Source organism: Zonotrichia albicollis, chromosome 8 (assembly GCF_047830755.1).
Source record: "Zonotrichia albicollis isolate bZonAlb1 chromosome 8, bZonAlb1.hap1, whole genome shotgun sequence".
NCBI classification, from domain to species: Eukaryota; Metazoa; Chordata; class Aves; order Passeriformes; family Passerellidae; genus Zonotrichia; species Zonotrichia albicollis.
Window position 1 is genome coordinate 11,422,864 of NC_133826.1, and position 15,857 is coordinate 11,438,720.

The 15,857-nt window shown below is 50.0% G+C and overlaps 1 protein-coding gene across 6 annotated transcripts in view; it reads right to left on the minus strand.

The window, feature by feature from the left end:
• The window catches only part of SZT2 (SZT2 subunit of KICSTOR complex), a 53,010-nt gene that overhangs the window by 22,676 nt on the left and 14,477 nt on the right, over positions 1–15,857 (minus strand). For 3 of the 6 annotated variants that reach the window (XM_074545945.1, XM_074545946.1, XM_074545941.1), the window contains exons 12-37: positions 15,401–15,543; positions 14,692–14,844; positions 14,229–14,343; positions 11,535–11,740; positions 10,921–11,145; positions 10,409–10,487; positions 10,014–10,111; positions 9,593–9,761; positions 8,990–9,104; positions 8,389–8,502; positions 7,697–7,894; positions 7,463–7,575; positions 6,837–6,978; positions 6,159–6,317; positions 5,353–5,557; positions 5,052–5,164; positions 4,347–4,605; positions 2,849–3,014; positions 2,672–2,764; positions 2,414–2,495; positions 2,001–2,282; positions 1,498–1,636; positions 1,143–1,259; positions 971–1,034; positions 425–610; positions 20–352 (exon numbers count right to left, since the gene is read on the minus strand). In XM_074545945.1, coding sequence (XP_074402046.1) covers positions 20–352; positions 425–610; positions 971–1,034; positions 1,143–1,259; positions 1,498–1,636; positions 2,001–2,282; positions 2,414–2,495; positions 2,672–2,764; positions 2,849–3,014; positions 4,347–4,605; positions 5,052–5,164; positions 5,353–5,557; positions 6,159–6,317; positions 6,837–6,978; positions 7,463–7,575; positions 7,697–7,894; positions 8,389–8,502; positions 8,990–9,104; positions 9,593–9,761; positions 10,014–10,111; positions 10,409–10,487; positions 10,921–11,145; positions 11,535–11,740; positions 14,229–14,343; positions 14,692–14,844; positions 15,401–15,543 — 4,068 coding nt within the window. Of the gene's footprint in view, positions 1–19; positions 353–424; positions 611–970; positions 1,035–1,142; positions 1,260–1,497; positions 1,637–2,000; positions 2,283–2,413; positions 2,496–2,671; positions 2,765–2,848; positions 3,015–4,346; positions 4,606–5,051; positions 5,165–5,352; positions 5,558–6,158; positions 6,318–6,836; positions 6,979–7,462; positions 7,576–7,696; positions 7,898–8,388; positions 8,503–8,989; positions 9,105–9,592; positions 9,762–10,013; positions 10,112–10,408; positions 10,488–10,920; positions 11,146–11,534; positions 11,741–14,228; positions 14,344–14,691; positions 14,845–15,400; positions 15,544–15,857 lie in introns of all 6 variants that reach the window. The other 3 variants (XM_074545942.1, XM_074545944.1, XM_074545940.1) reach the window with 1 other exon arrangement.

Genomic DNA, 15,857 nt, shown 5'->3' on the forward strand with positions numbered 1-15,857 from the left:
ACTGTTCAGTGCTTCTCACCTCATTCTGTGCGTGGCTGCCTCCACCTGCAGGGTTTCCTGGGTCTGGCACAATGCGTGTCTCACTCTCTGGCCACTCCCAGAGACCCTGGCCTTCTTCTGGGAGGACACAGCTTGTGTGGTGTGACAGCTCAGAGCCTTCTGCTTCTGTTTCACTGGTCCCCTCCTGGCCACCACCCGTCCTGGTGCCCCCTGCAGCTGGCTGCTGCAAGCAGGGTGTCCCTGAAGGCTCTGGAGCAGTCCTCCTGGAGTGCAGGCGGCTGATGGAGATGTAGTGGTAGTCGTTGCCTTCTGCATTCAGCATGTAGCCTGGCAGAGCCATTCTCCTGAACTCCTGCAACACAGAGAAGAATAAGCATCCTGCTAGCAAGCAAAGCATGGGGCTGCCTCAGGGCTTTCTCTTTACCTCCTTGAACTTCTCCAGAGAGTGCTCAGGCCCAAAGACAAACTGGAGCAGCACCACCTCGCTGTGGCAGCTGGGCCTGCCCTTGGAGTTATAGATGTGGGTGGCCACCCTGTGCAGGATGGAGGTGCTGATGACCTGCGAGTGACGCAGCGCTGACACAATCTCATCGTCCAGGAGCCAGCGAATCTGAGCACAGCAAGGACACAGAGCAACATCCAGGTCACCTGCGTTTGCAAGCCTCCCCCAGCTCTCACCCAAGCCCCAACAGGATGAAGGCAGCCTCTCTCATCAGCCACATCCCTCATCTCCTGAATGTACCTAAGAAAAGGCCTTTAGAAGACAGCTCTGCCTGGCCCACCCCAACTGCAAGCAAGAATTTTCTCAGGGTAATCCCAAACTTTTGGGAACCACAAGGATAACAGCCTGTGTGACACCAGGAAGCCTAACAGTCAGTTCAGCTGACAGGCTGCAGCTTGGAGCAGGCTAGGAAGTGCGGAAGAGCAGCTGAGTGCTCTAGCTGGAAGCAGGGAGGCAAATCTGACTTACCTCATTCATGGTGGCTTCAATAGCCTGCCTGTGCACTCCAGGGAGGTTGGAAAGGGCAGGGTGCCTAGGAGAGAGGAGACAAAGAATCAACCAGTCCTTCTCATTCCTGAAGCTCCCACAGGGCAGCTCCCAGGCAGTAAAAGGAAGCAGTGAGGGCTGTGCAGTGCCCTACCTCTCATCCCCAGTGGATGGGAGCCGTTCCAGGTTGTGCATGATGTCCTCGTCCGAGCGGAAAGAGGACGGCTGCCCTGGAGAGCGCGTGAAGGACACGCTGCTCTCAGAGGTGCATCTGTCACAGGAGAGAGAGCAGCCTGAGCCTTGCAGCCAGAGAGGATAAACAGACACAGAGAGCAGAAAAGGGATCTCTAGGGAAGGTGAGCCTATCTAGGAAATATTTTAGTTTTTTTAAGGCTGTGACGGGCTCTGTGAGAAGAAGAGTTGTAAGTCTCAGTACATGGTGATGAGCCAAGAATGACTGTCTGGCTAGGGCAGACAGAGGGTGGGTGACTGGGCCTCTTTCCACCTACCTGTTGTGGAGGATGTCTGTGTTTACAACTTCTATCTCCAGAGGCAGTGTCAACACAAAGATGTCCAGGGTCACACAGAGGTCTCCCAAGTCAATGGTGTTCAAGCCCTGGCAGCTTTCCAGGCAGCCCAGAACTTCCCCTGAGGAGAGATCACAAACCAAGGGACTCAAGCAACAAACATCTCTGCTTGCACACATACCCAGCCTGGTGGAAAGTACAGAGACTGCAAGAGGTGGCTGTCACACACACCTGGACAGGCTCAAGAAGGCCACCATCATCTTCCATGATCCTTTCAACCTTCCATGACCAATCCCACAGCAAGTGGGAGACCTGGTGAAAAAGCCCTTGTCTGATGATGGCAAACCCTGGGGGTTTACAGTGAAGGCTAGTCCAGGGAGATTGCTGTTTAAGACACAGCATGTTTGTTCCAGGGGCTGCTCACCCAGCAGGGACCTGACAGAAGCCCTACTGCCATTTAAACCCCCAGCAAGAATTGTTCTTACCTAGACAGGTTGGCAGGGACTGCACGGGCATGGAGCTGTGCTGGCTGCGCAGCTTCACTGAGCAGGTCAGGTGCACAAAGAGCGGGGGCATCTCCTGCTCCAGGAACTCCTGCTCATTGAGCGAGTCCCCTCCCAGCACGCTGAAGGAGTCATCATCCTGGTTCACTGTGTTGGAGTCTGAGAGGGAATCTGTGTCTGGGAACTCGTGCTCCAGCTTCTCACGGTACTCCACCTCCAGCTCTGGGTCACTCTCTGTGGCAATGCAGCACCCAGACACTGCTCCTGTTGATACAGGTTCCCTGTCAGCAAACCAGGTCCACACCTCTGAGACCCAACCAGACACACCCAGCTCTGAAAGGCATCACCACATGGAGAGACGTTTTCTTTTCCAAGACAGAGCAAGCAAATTTTACCTTCTTCAGCTGCCATTTCTGCTTCTGATCCCTCCATGTCCTCACTGCCTTTCCTGTCTGCCTGATCCCGAGATGCCTCTTCCTGAGATGGAGAGAGAAAGGGCACATATTACAACAATGCCAAGCAATACATCAGGTTGTTGATGGAGCTCCAGGGACTAAGTCTACCCATGGGTCTGCCAGCCTCAAACCCATATTTGACAGCAAGAAAAGCTACTCCACAAGGACCAGGTGCCTCCAGGACAGCCTCATGCCTACCTCTTTCTTGGCTGATGGTGGGCAGTAGAAGAAATAGTGAGGATTTGATGGCACTGGCTTGAAATGTAAACTTCCAATTTCCAGGAATTTTTCCTAAAAGAGAAATCCCAAGTATGAAACAGACATCCTACTCTACACACTCCTGTTGAAGCCAGGTCAAGCTTGCACATTCCTCACCTGGATAATTTTATGCAAGTCTGGGTGTGCCTGGCAGGGCTGTCCAATTTCCAGCAGTGAGAGGGGAAATTCTGAACAGCAGCTGGTGCCCACACTGCTCTTTGGCTCCTCTGTGGGGCTGGCAATGTTATGGGAGTCCTGTTCACTGTAGTCTTCCATTTCAGCACTGACAGGATTGTGGGCAGGTCAGACAGGCAGATTGAGAAACAAGACAAGTTTTACATGTTATCCATCCTGCCAGCATCCCACCTCCCAGCTCCCCAAACCTCATCTGTGTCAACACAATCTGAACACCCACAACCCCAGAGCCCAGCAGCCACCCCTGTGCCCAGTTGCTGTCTGCAGCCAGGCCTGAGGTAGTTTCACCATGCTGATCATATTGCCAGGTCTGTACACCACACACACACCCTGCCTGGGAAACAGAGACACAGACTAACTACAGGACAGGCCTGCAGCAACCTCAACTACCAGCAGCCAGTCCAGGGCACCTCACAGCAAGTACCACCACATCAGCACCCCAGGGTCTGGGCAGCAAAGCTCAGCCCATGCTCACTCAGCAGTTCCATGACAGAATTAGTCCCTAAAACTCAGGAAAAGCAATCTGAGGAGTGGGATGTTTACTGGTCAAAGCACTCCCCTGATACTCAAATTAGTGATACAGATGGCAGATCTGGGTGCAATGTGTTACAAGCTATACATTCTTCAGTAAAAGTTTAGGCAACTTGCATTCAGATAGGTGATTCATAATATCCTATAAACAACAACAAAAAATGTTGCCACAGTTTTTCTTGTGGAAAGTAGCACTTGAAGTCACCTTACGTTTTAAACACTGAAAATTCTTCAAACTCACAGCCGCACCTCAATGATTTACAGTATAAGATGACATAGCACTGGATATTCCCAACAAATGCTAGTGAATTCACATAAAGAAACTGTCTGTTTCTTTGACAGACACCAAGGCACAGCATTTCTTTTTCCCTTAAGCTTTCAGAGGAGATACAAACCTCATAAATACCCTAAGGAACAGGACAGAAGTTTAACATATTTCAATTCTGCCTTGGTGCTTCCCTTGTGCATTTTTTCCAAGAGTTTTAATTTTAAAAAGAGACACTTTATTCATTAGAAAAGGATAACAAAGCTGTCATTCACACCAGAGTCAACAGCAAACTCAAATGAGTCAAACAGCAGCAGGAGATGCATAATTTCTCCAGAAACAAATCTTGCAGGCCTGCAGACAAACTGCCCTCCAGCTCAGGCCAGATGGGACAGCAATAAGCCAAGACTATCAGAGAAAGAAAGGATGGATGTCATCAGAGATTGTAAAAAATGGAGGGTCCTGGTGGACACCATACCAGGTGGGTATCTCACTGTAAGTATCTGCTCCTCTGTGTGGCCCTGCCCTACAGCATTCCTTCTAGCAGGCACTAGAAGTTGCTTGAAAAAAGATTTGTCCTGGCACGATGCTAAGAACAAAAGCAAGACTGAGATGGGTCCCTACCTTGACTCAGAGACCAAGACACCTCGTTCCCTAGAGCTCTGCTCCTCCTCCTGCTCCATGCTGCCCACTTGGAAGCTGGCTGCCTTGGAGTGTGTGTGGAAATGCTGGTGGCTCTCTCGGAACGAGCGCACGTGGCTGCACACCGTCAGCAGGAAGTTGGTGATGTCGATCTCCTGCAGCAGCTCCTCACAGTAGTCCATGGCAGTAAGCAGGTCCTGGGAGCTGATGCTGTGTGACTGCTGAAGGCTCTTGAACAGCCCTAGAGATAAACACAGTGCTTGAGCATCCCATGGCAGCCCAAGGATGTGAGACTGTGGGAGTCAGGCAGTGGGCACATATGGATGGATCTTCACCAAGCCCCAGCAGAGAGCTGGAGTCAGAAGGCAGCCAGGGCACCCATGCTATGTGTTAGCCTGGCTTGGGTGACACCAGAGTGCCCACAGCATCTGTCGCCCTGAAGGTGAGAGGAAGGCATCAAAGAAGGGATCCTCCCTCACAGCACTGCAAAGGTTTGAGAACAGCCTCTGCAAGGCCCATAGGGAATGCACAGAGGCATCTTTAAATCCCTCCTGGTGGTACATCAGTCCCACAGCTCCTCCCTTCGCTTGGAGTAAGATCCCAAGGAAAGTGAGACATTGCTTCCTTAGAACAAGATCCAGGGTCCAACGCCAGTCCCACCACAAGTCCCACTGTGCTGCTGCTCACCTTTCACATAGCACTGGTGGGAGTGCTCCTGCAGCAGTGTGCAGTAAGTCACCAACTCCTTGTGCTTGTGGTCTAGCCAGGCAGCAGTTGGAGGACGTTCCAGGGACTGGGACCTGGAGAAGAGGAACCATAGCCTTTAGCACCAGTGAAGCACATTTTAGACTGTAAATGGCTCTGGGCCAGTGAAGCAGAGCCTAGGGCATGCACAGGCAGTGACTGCTATAAAGCAGAGAGGCCAAGCCAAGCCAAGAGGACAGCCCTGTCTGTTTCCTGTCTAGGTACCAAGTATGGAGGGCATTACCTGAAGAAGATGTCCCGAGGAGGGCGCTGTGCCCGCGGGCTGACGAGCTGCTCCCGCAGCAGCTCCAGGGAGCAGCTGTAGATGTAAATGGGGCAGCGGAAGCGGCGGCTCTCGGCCAGCTCAGACTGCGAGTTCTGCCGGCAGAAGGAGATGTGCACATCTCTCCGCGAGGGGCCACTCTGCTCCCCAGCGTCCTGGCTCACCTCTGCAAAAGTGACAATTCTAAGATGAAGGCCTCTGATATCGTTAGATATTGGTTTTTCAAGCTTCTCACCACTCATTCTTGCCCAGCACCCAACCACTCAGCTCAGTGCTTTGGGGCCACCTTGATCCCCTTTACAGCCATGACTGCTCATCAGCACCACTACCTCCTGCAGCAGCACAACCCTTCATCATCACTGTGAGCATGTCTGATCTGCCCTAGGGGCTGTGCAAACAAATCCCATACACCTCAAGACCTGTGCTCTTCTCCCTAAGACAGTGTGCTGCTGACAGTGCCAGTCTGGATCATGAAATGAGAGTCACTGACTTTCCAGTGCAGCCCACTACTGCCATTCCTAGCAGCTTCTATCTTACCTGCAACCTTCTTGCCCACAAGGAATCAACCTTAGGCCATGGGCACCCAACTCACATTATACTCCTTCATGCCCCCATGAACATCACTGTGCCTCTTGTCTCAACTCTGCTGACTGCCAGGCAGGAGCAGACAGGCTGCAGCAGCCTGCTACTCCTCCTGCTTTAATCTGCTCACCAGTATGCTCAAGAATAGCAAGGATACTGATACTTTAACAAGGTGCTGTCAGTACCATGAGCAGGTGTTATGCTGAGGGTTGGCAATGGCACTGCAGCATCCCCCTCTTCAGCTCTGACTCGTTCTGCACAGACAGGTCCCATGGTATCTTCTCCAGATGGACTCTCATCTTTTGGAGATTTGTCCAACCCACAAGCCATCAGCTTCTGCACATCTGGAGGAAAAGGAAATAAAATCATCCTTTGTCCAGTGAGAACAGCTTAACCTCTCAATCTACATTCCCAAGAGAGCAGATTTCCTGCTACCTTTTTGTGTGTAGAAGCAGCTTCACCTGAGCCTAGTAGCCTTCACCAGTGCCTCAGTGGAAGCCAGACCAGTGCCAATGCCCAGAAGCAGGGACTCTCCCAGACCATCCCATTAGCAACCTCCTTAATCCATTCCTTAGCAACCCCACTGGGAAAACAGTCCAAATGGCTGCAGCTAGCAAACAACTCAACACCACATCCCCCACCTAAAAACCCTATGTGGGCAGCACCACATGCTGAGGAAAGAACAGGACATTCAACACTTGGCACTATTCTATTCCTGGCCATGTGGTGCAAAAAGACTGTTCATGAACTCTGCTATTCAATTTTCTCTCCACCCTACAAGAGCTGATTCTGGTTTTTCTGTTTCCCTGAGGAGGTGTGCAGGACTGCTGCCTTCTCTTGCTCCCCACAACAGACCCCCTCACCTGAGAAGGTGGCTGGCAGGAAGGTCAGGAACACGTGCTGCGGGTTGACCAGCTTGGCATAACATCGCCACTGAGGGGGAAAGGGCCCCAAGGTGTCACTCAGTGTCACATCATCCTCAGGCAGCTCTGTGTTGCCAAGGCTCTGGTGGAAGAGCAGAAGTTGGATAAACTCATGGCATATGGCACAGGCCCACCTTGAGGCAGGTAGCAAGCACACAGAGCAAGTTATTCCAGGCCTGCTGGTTGGCACAGCACTGAAACCCCCCTGGTCACCTCTGCACATTCTGGGAGCAGCTGGCTCCAGGAAGTACAGCACAACAGTCAGGAGATGCTTAGCCAGCTGTGCTGGGGCAAATTCTGACTCTAGGCAGTGAGTGCCCATGGTTTCAGAACAACTTGCAGCACAGTACCAATGCTGCTGTAACAGGCTTGGCCCAGAGTGAATGCAACTATCTACACACCTTCTAGATTCCTGCCTGATTTCAGCCCCAGGATACAGCCTAAACTGCTGCCAGAGGTGGGCAAGAACAGCTGCCTTTCAGCCTTTCTCAGCCCTTTTAACCCTCCTGCTCTTTATCAGCTGCTGCCTCGGTTTCTGAGGGGGTTCAGGAGAAGGACAGCAGTACCTGCAGAGTACTTGTGGAGCCAGTCATATCCCTGGTGCCATTGCTGCCAACAAGATGATAGGATGCAGAAGCATCCTGCTGCTCCAGGGTCCCAGAAGCTTTTAGGGTTTCTTCTGAAATGGAGCACAGAGAAACCAATCTGAGACACCCCAGCTGAGGGTGAGACTTGAAAGCAAGGCTCCTGAAAAACCTCACTGCTGCTGGTGTCACTACTGCCACACTCCTGGTCCTTACCTCTGATGACAGGGAGGGTGAAGGGGGGCTGATGGCCATCACGATCCCGCTGCAGAACCTGCTCCATGAAAGCCACATGATCAGCATCAGCCATGGGGATCTCCCTGTCACTGAGGTCATGCTGAAGGCAGCCATGGAAGAGGTTTAGTAGCATTTCATTGGGCACAAACGAAGAGTCCTTGGTCACCTCCTCATTCTCTGCTTCAAAACAGAACCATGGCAGCTTCAGAGACAGCATCTCCATAGCCACCCTCGGCCCATGACCCCAGGAGACAGCCCTTTGCAAAACAACACATCCACATAGCCAGGAACTTCCCCAGCACCTCTGCAAGACTGACTTGGATAGTGTTGAGGAGGCCGTGGAGTTTTGGCATCATTAGTTACCCTGCTCTCACCTACCCTGCTACTCTAACTGTTGTGGAGACGCTGGGGGTACACACAAGAACCACCACCACAAAGCTGCTATCTAAGTTTAATGATTTCAAAAGCAGCTCTTACAAATTATCATCCCAGGAAAGGCAGCAATACAGCTGGACAGCCTGGGGCTGAGAGCTGGGAAGAACAGCACTGAGCTACCAAAAGAAGCATGGCAGTGCTCACATGCTGCTGCCCAGGGAGACAAGCAGGTGGAGCAGGCTGTCCATAGCCATGGAGGGGGGACAAGGGGAGGCAGGTGGTGAAGGGGCACCTACCTTTTGTCAGCATTAGAAAGAACATTTCCACCTGCTGGCACCTGGGCAAGAGTTTCATGAGGTTGAACTGGAATGGGATCTCATGCACTCGAAAGCCAGGCCCCATGTCTGGATCTGCAACAGAGATGAACAGGACCACCAGCATTCCACAAACTGCTCTGGGAACTGTGACTTGAAACTGAGACCAGAGGAGCTCCTCCTTAATATACTTTATGACTTCTATAAAACCACTTGCCCAGGCACACCAGCCCTATCACTGAAGAGGTGAGCTCATCTTCCCCCTGCTCCTGAAGTCAGCTCCTCTCACACAATTACAGAATGGTTGATGTTGGAAAGGTCACCTGGACTAACCTCCCTGCTCAAGCAAGGTCACCTTGTCACCTCTCCAGCCTGGGGAGAAAGCCTCAGTGCTTTTTTGGCCTTCCCAGGCTGAAGCCATTTCTCTGCCAACTTAGCATAAGTGCAAAAAAGTGACCCACAGCCATTAAAGTCTACAAAGTTGCCAAAATACCTGTTCTACCTTCTGTGGGTCATGAGACATTCAAAACCTAGCTTCTTCTTTGCTCCACCAAGCTTGCTAGGACACAGGCGGTGGACTCACCTTCAGCAGTTTTGGTGTCTGAGGGAGGGCAGACCCACTCCTTGTTCTGGCACAGCTGGCTGATGTACTCGAAGGTCAGCATGGTGGCGATGCACGCAAGGTCCCGGGGATAGAGCTGCAGTAAGAGTTAAGGCTCAGTTTATGCAGCAGAATTATACCCACAAATACAGAAGAAAAGAGTCTAAAAGCAAGGAGAGGGAACATCTATAATCCTGTTCCCTGAGCCACCCTATTCTCACTCATTGCTCCCTCCTTCTCCACCAGCCCTTTAGCCTGGTTTCACCTTGCTCAGAAGGAGTGCTGGTAGCACGACTTGCAGTCCCTGCTCTGGTCCATCTTGCTCTCCTCCAATGCAATGACTTTTCACAAAATATTTTGTATTTTCCCAGCTGTCCCAAAGCAGCATTGCATCTACTGCACTGCAATCAAGAAACCTTTTATGGCCAGTGGCCAGTTCCTCTTTTAGAAACCTCAGACACTTCTGTGACTAGCATTCCCACCTCTTTGGCCCTCAGTATTTACCTGCAGTTTTGTGATGCACTTACACTGAACCCTTGTCCCTCCACAAAAGAGCCCATGCCCCCCCCCCTTTCAGGAACTCACTGCTTTAGGTATTTTCTGGTAGGGCAAGCCATGGAGGTGCTTCCAGTTCTCAGCAGTACTGTGCACATGGCCACTCTGTGGCTCTACCCAGCACTCAGTGACCAAGTTCAGTTCTGTGTCCACTTCAATGGCTTCTACTTCTGTATCATTGTCATCATCTGTGGAAAAGCTGGAGGGAAGTCAAAAGGAAAGTCCTGTGAGGTGGCGCAGAGTCAGCAGCCCACTGTAGTTTCTCTCAGAGCTGTGAGAGCAGCCACAGGAACCCAAGAGTGGCAGGCAAAGCCCCAGCAACCTGGTGATCAATGACAACTGGTTATCTGTACCAGATGGTAGAGGTCTCCCTCCTTTCCACACTGGCTGCAAAAGTCTGGAGCTGTGACTCCACTGCCAACCCCCCCTGAGAGCAGAAGAGCAGCCTCACCTGTCCTTGGTGGAGGTAGAGTGGGGTGGGAAGAGGATGTATTGGACGACACAGGTGTGCTTCTCCCTGTCACTGCTGCTCTCACTTGAGCCATCAATCTGGAGAGGAGACACTGCATGAGCCCTAGCCAGTACCCCCTTATACAGACAGCCCCGTCAAACAGCACTGATGAAAAGAGGAAGCCTCTCCCAAACCCCAGAAGTCCTCCAGCACAGCACACCCCTACCACAAAGCAGCTCTCCAAATGCAGATGAAGGTAGAAAAATGCCCAACCCACAAGTGGCTTTACTTTCTCCCTGTATGTGTCAAGGTGTGTGCTAGAAGCAGATGATAAATCTACCACAGGAAGGTGAATCCACCCCAGGAGCAGCAATGAGGACAGCAGCCAGGCTCACCTGCATGGGCAGCTCCAGCACCATGTTGATAATGCCATCCCCACTGGATGCAAAGTGGAAACCCTCTGACAGACGAACCCTTGCAACAGAGAGGAAGTCAGACCTGCAGGACTTCTCCACCCATACTGTAAGCTTTAAATGCAAGAATGACTGTACCCTTTACCCCAAAACACTGTCCTTCTCAAGACAGGGAGCTGCACACAGAGAATGGGGAGATATGACACTGCCAGAACAGTCCATGTGAAGATCAGCACACGCCAGGTACAGTAACACCTTTTACACATTTTCCAGGACATTTTCTCTCATTTTCTCCAATTACAGCTTAAGAGCTGGGTAAAGCACTGACCCAAGTGGCTCTAGAAGCTGCATACAGGACCAAAACCCTCTGCATGGCAGCTTTAACTCTTACCTATTATAAGGCATTATAAATGTAATAAGCAAGGTTGACTTTGATTTCCCTGTACCCCCAGGACCAGCTTGGAGAAAGGACCCCTGTCTGGTGTGCAACTTACTCTGTGAGTGTGGACAGGAGCTGGGCCACAGCAGTGATGGGCACAGCGGGTGCCAGCCCTGAATGGACACTCCAGATCCAGCGCTGGTGGTAGAAGTAGCGGGACAGGGAAGCCAGGGTGGAGGAGGCGGTGCGATTGGCCACCATGGTGAGGGGACCAGACACGGGGGGGTGCTCCAGGTTCAGGATGAAGGGGGCTCGATAGTCAGAAGGCAGCTTCTCATACCTGGGAGAGGGCAGAAGTGTAACATGCTGACATGGAAAAAATAATTTTTTTTTTTTTTTTGTTTAGGGTCAGAGCTGTCTGGATTCACAACCCACTTGTTGGGCCCAGGACAGAGTCTTCCAACAGCAGAATGTGCTGGCCCAGCAGAGGATCCTGCTCAGAGAGCAGTACCTAAATTATTTCCACATTGTACTTCATTAGGAGTGATAAATCTGCCTGTCCACCAAGAATCCCTGCTGCAGCTCACAGTCATGCAACCCAAACCTACCCCAACAAGCACCAGTTTCATTCACAGCACTCTCATCCTACAACTGACAACACCATTCACAGATCTTCCTCCTTCCCCCTTCACAGGGCAAGGTGGTGACAACCTGGTGCTCCATCCCTACCTGATCAGCAGCTTCTCCAACGGTTTGTGCAGCACAACAAGGCAGGGTCTGTCTGAGAGGGCTGACTGGGCCCCAGCCACAGGTGGGGATTTGGAGGGGGAACTACTGCCCAACATTTTCCTCTTTGCTTTTGGAGTTGCCTCCTTGCTCTGCACCCTGTGGGGAAAGCGCAGCTGCAAGATTCGGTCCCGTAACTCTTCCACTATCTGTCATGGCAAAAGCAAAAGGCAAACATGACCAACTTTGTCTGGAGACATAAACCACTCAAAATAAGTGTCTAGAACAAGAACTTGACCAAAAGGAACAGAATATTCCTTGAATACACAGAAGAGCAGGAGTTAAAGGTAATTTTACTTCTGAGGCACTAGCAAGACCAAGATCAAGATGACACAAGGCTCTCTGGTCCCTACTTAAAGTATTTTTAAAAGCAAAAGGAAGATAAAAAACCACCCAGAGACTATTTCAAGGCTAAAGAAGTTGCCTTCCACAACTCAGATTAAAAACAAATTAATTGCATGCCAGTTCCTCCACAGATGCAGTCCAAGCATGCACCCTCATTCTTCCCTCCTCCTCTCCTCAACACCTACAGTAAATGTAAACTAGTCCATATCAGCTGTGGGAACAGCTCTGGCTCTGTCTTACATATTCCCCCACTACCATGTTGATTTGTCAAACCTCTATGGCAAAAGGTTTCAGGAGCCCGAGCTATTTTTTAGGTTATTTTTTTCCAAGATACTTTCACAATGACTTCCTGATTACTCTTTTGAGCTTTTAGTAGCTCTGAATACAGTTCAACCCTTACCAGCATCTGATTCCCACAATAGCCCAGTGTTTTCTTTGAAATTTCTATAGTTAGATTTCTTTTCATGATCTCTGTTCAACTTTTTTCAATTTTTATTACCATTGTAGTTAAACAGAAGAACAGCAGCTCTCCATCTTCCTCAACACTAACTATTTCAGTAACTTTTCTCATCATTACTGTGTCTTTTTCAAGGAAAGGAATGTCTCCAAACCCAAATGTTAAACAAGAGTTCTTTCCTGCACTGTGCTGCCACTTGGGTCCCCTTCAAGGTTTCATACTGGTATTACAGAATCACTAATGGTGCTTAAGCTCCCAAATCCCACTATTTTGCACTTATCCATAGTGGCTTCCAGCCACCACTGTGCTGCTTAGGTGTCACCAAAGCACAGAGGTTGAAACAGCTTTGTGCCACCTGCACATTTCCTCAGCTCATGTTACCTTTCTGCAAATGAGTTCCCTACCCTTGGACTAGAAAAAAGACTGGGAAAATCACAAACAGCTTCTGCTGTGATGAAACAGAGTACTTTTTCAATTTCCTTCCTTTGTTCCCCAAGGCAGTTTGCTTTATGACATCCCATTCCTACAGTTCTACAGTCATGCCCTATGGAAAGTCTCACCAAAAAGCTTTCTGAAAGTCGACTGTATGAGGTGCTTTCCTTCAGCATTGGAAATTTGAACTGCTCAGCACAAAACCCTCTTTCCCTTAAACAAAGCAGGCTAAGTTCTACTGCCATCCTCCACACTGAGTAGTTAATCAGCTCTATAGCAGGCAAAAAAAAATATTATGGCTGATACAATTTATGATCTACATATAGTTCCTGCTGCAATGACCTGGAGCTCGCCCACAACTGCAAGGTATGGTGCCTGTGTCATGCTTTCTTCATATGCACCCGCCAGACGAAACTCCTTCAAAAAAACCTGTCACTTAGCATTATCAAGCCCACATGTTGACCCAGCAACCAGTGCCCAAGTCCTGGATCCCCTAAAGTCATGAAAGGGCAGATCTGCCAGAGTGCCAGAACATTTAGCATTATCTGGGTTCATTATCTCAGAAATGGCCCTTCCCATGTTTGTTAGCTTCTCCTCAGACTAGTCTCTAACACTAAAGCTAAGCTAGACAAACCAAAGATTTCTTTTGTGAAGATAAAAGATCTAGATTTAATGATAAACCTCTTGTTTATATTAAAAAGTTCACACAGTTTAATAGCAGGGTATCTTTCTCATGCTTTACCTAGGAACACTTATATAACTGGGGAATGAGTTCACACAGCAACTCCACCTTTTGCATCTGACTAGGGCAGCTCATTTATTTTGATACAAAAAAGTTATTAAAGTCTATATGACAGACTTTTATCCTGAAAACATTTCCTAGGTACTAATTTTTTTTCTCTCCCTGTACCGCTTATGTGGGGCATTGTTTGCATTTTAACTATTAACTTCCTCCCTGCCCAATAGATTCAATATATGTGTCCTGGAAGAGATAGCCCAGGGAACATGCAGTACATCTATCACAGAGGTCTCTGCAGATGAGTCAGACAAGTATCTGCTGTTCTTTACAGATGGTATTGATTGTGCTTCGGTCAGAAGGACAGACTAGATAACCTCTGAGTCATTTCAAGCCCCACAACTGAATTAAGCAGAGGGAAAAACACCCATGTGACCAGCTATTCTATTGATCTTCGAGTCTTTGGGTTTAGATCTTTCATAGACTTAACAAAGTTTGTCCCAAATGACAAATCTGTTACAGTAGATTCAAGCCCATCTAAGCCTTGACGTGGTAGTTATTATTAGAGGGTAGCTGCCTACAGTGTTGCCTGTGATCTACCCATCATTTCCACATTCAGAACTTCTTGCTCCACCCCCACCCCATGAAGCAGACAGGCAGCTCTCACCTTGTTCCTGGCCTGTGCAGGTGTGCCAATGGGGAAGCCCAGCCGGAGAACCATGCAGGGAGCCTTGGAGATGATTCGTACCACATAGAACGAGGATGGGGTAAGATCCTCAGACCTAGGGAGGAGGGATCAGGACAAGGCTGAAATGGCATGGATCTTGCTGCTAACATGCCAGACCAAGCAGAGGTTCTGCTCCACAGAGCCCAACAACTCACACAACCTCACAGTAACACACATCAGTTCCAGCATGCAGAAGCCCCTCAGCTGGCTTCTCTCTCCCTCCAGGCTGCACCTGAACACAATGGAACAGTTCAGAAACTGCAGGATTTCATACCCCCTTGTCTAGCTCTCATCCTCTCCTGTAAACATCTGCTTCAGGCCCATAGCCACACACTGGTCTAACCAGCTCCTCGGTCTGGCCACAGGCCCAGCTCCCCACACAGCAGTGCCTCAGAGCACTCACCCGTGGATCAGCTTGACGTAGGAGTAGCCCTCCACGAGCACGAAGCTGCTCCAGTCGCGCAGCAGGGAGGTGAGCGCCGAGTGCGAGATGCGGCACTGGATGGTGCTGTAGCGCCCATTGTTGCCCGGCGTGTGCAGGTGCTTGGGCACAGGCCTGCAGCATGGGACACACGGTCATTGCAGAGCTGCAGTGTCTCTCCTTCCCCCAAAATCCACAGAGGCTTTGCTACATCCATCCTACTCTGACTGGTCTGTCAGCCTTTTTTCCTCCACAGCAGCCAATGAATAGGCACCTCTCCTAATCAAGCATTGGGGAGAGTCACACTCCTGAGTGCACTGGAATTTCCACGCTGCAGAGAGCACATCCCTTGTATCCTATCTCCCTCCATGCAATATACGGCTATTATTCACATTATTCTGCAACTAGGACCAGGCTCAAGAAAGCATCGCTTCTGGGAAAGCAGCAAACTGTGGGTTAGCTCCCAAATGAATGGCCCCATACGCCCTGCAATCGGGAAATCAAAACCCAAGAGGGACTTGAGAAACAACTTATTGTTCCAATCAAAGATGAGTTCCCAACCTACTGCCCCTCTCAGATAAACAAACCTTTAGCATCCATCAGGCCCCACTAGTGAGACCCTTCCCTGGACACCCTGCTTTCCCAGGCTGGCCCACAGTGAGCACACAGCTCAGCCCTGCCCATTACGTACGTGTCATGCTCCAGAAGGACGACTATACGATGCATGTGCAGCCACCTCTGCCAGAAGTTGGCATCCATGGAAAGGATGGGCTTCCAGTAAGAGGCAAACTGGGAATGGCTTGAGTCAGACCCACTGTGCTGCAGAGATAATACCTGAGAAAATGATGGGACAATATTCAGCACAAAAGTTCTCCACCCAGAGAGAGCAAGAATTTCTCCAGCAGCTGAGCTGCTGCAGACTAAGAAGGTCACATCTCTGGCTTTGGGTAATTTCCTCTGAACAGAGTAAGTGTGCTCACATTGAAACAGGCAGTACAGCGTAAGCAAAAATAAATTAGGCTCCTGAAATGTCAAGTTAATTAGGAATTTAACTACTTAGCATCAAGTAAATCAACCATGAAAAAGATAGCATATGTAATGGTGTGCCTTCTGATTGAGAGGGGGATATATGGCCTGTGTCAGCAAAG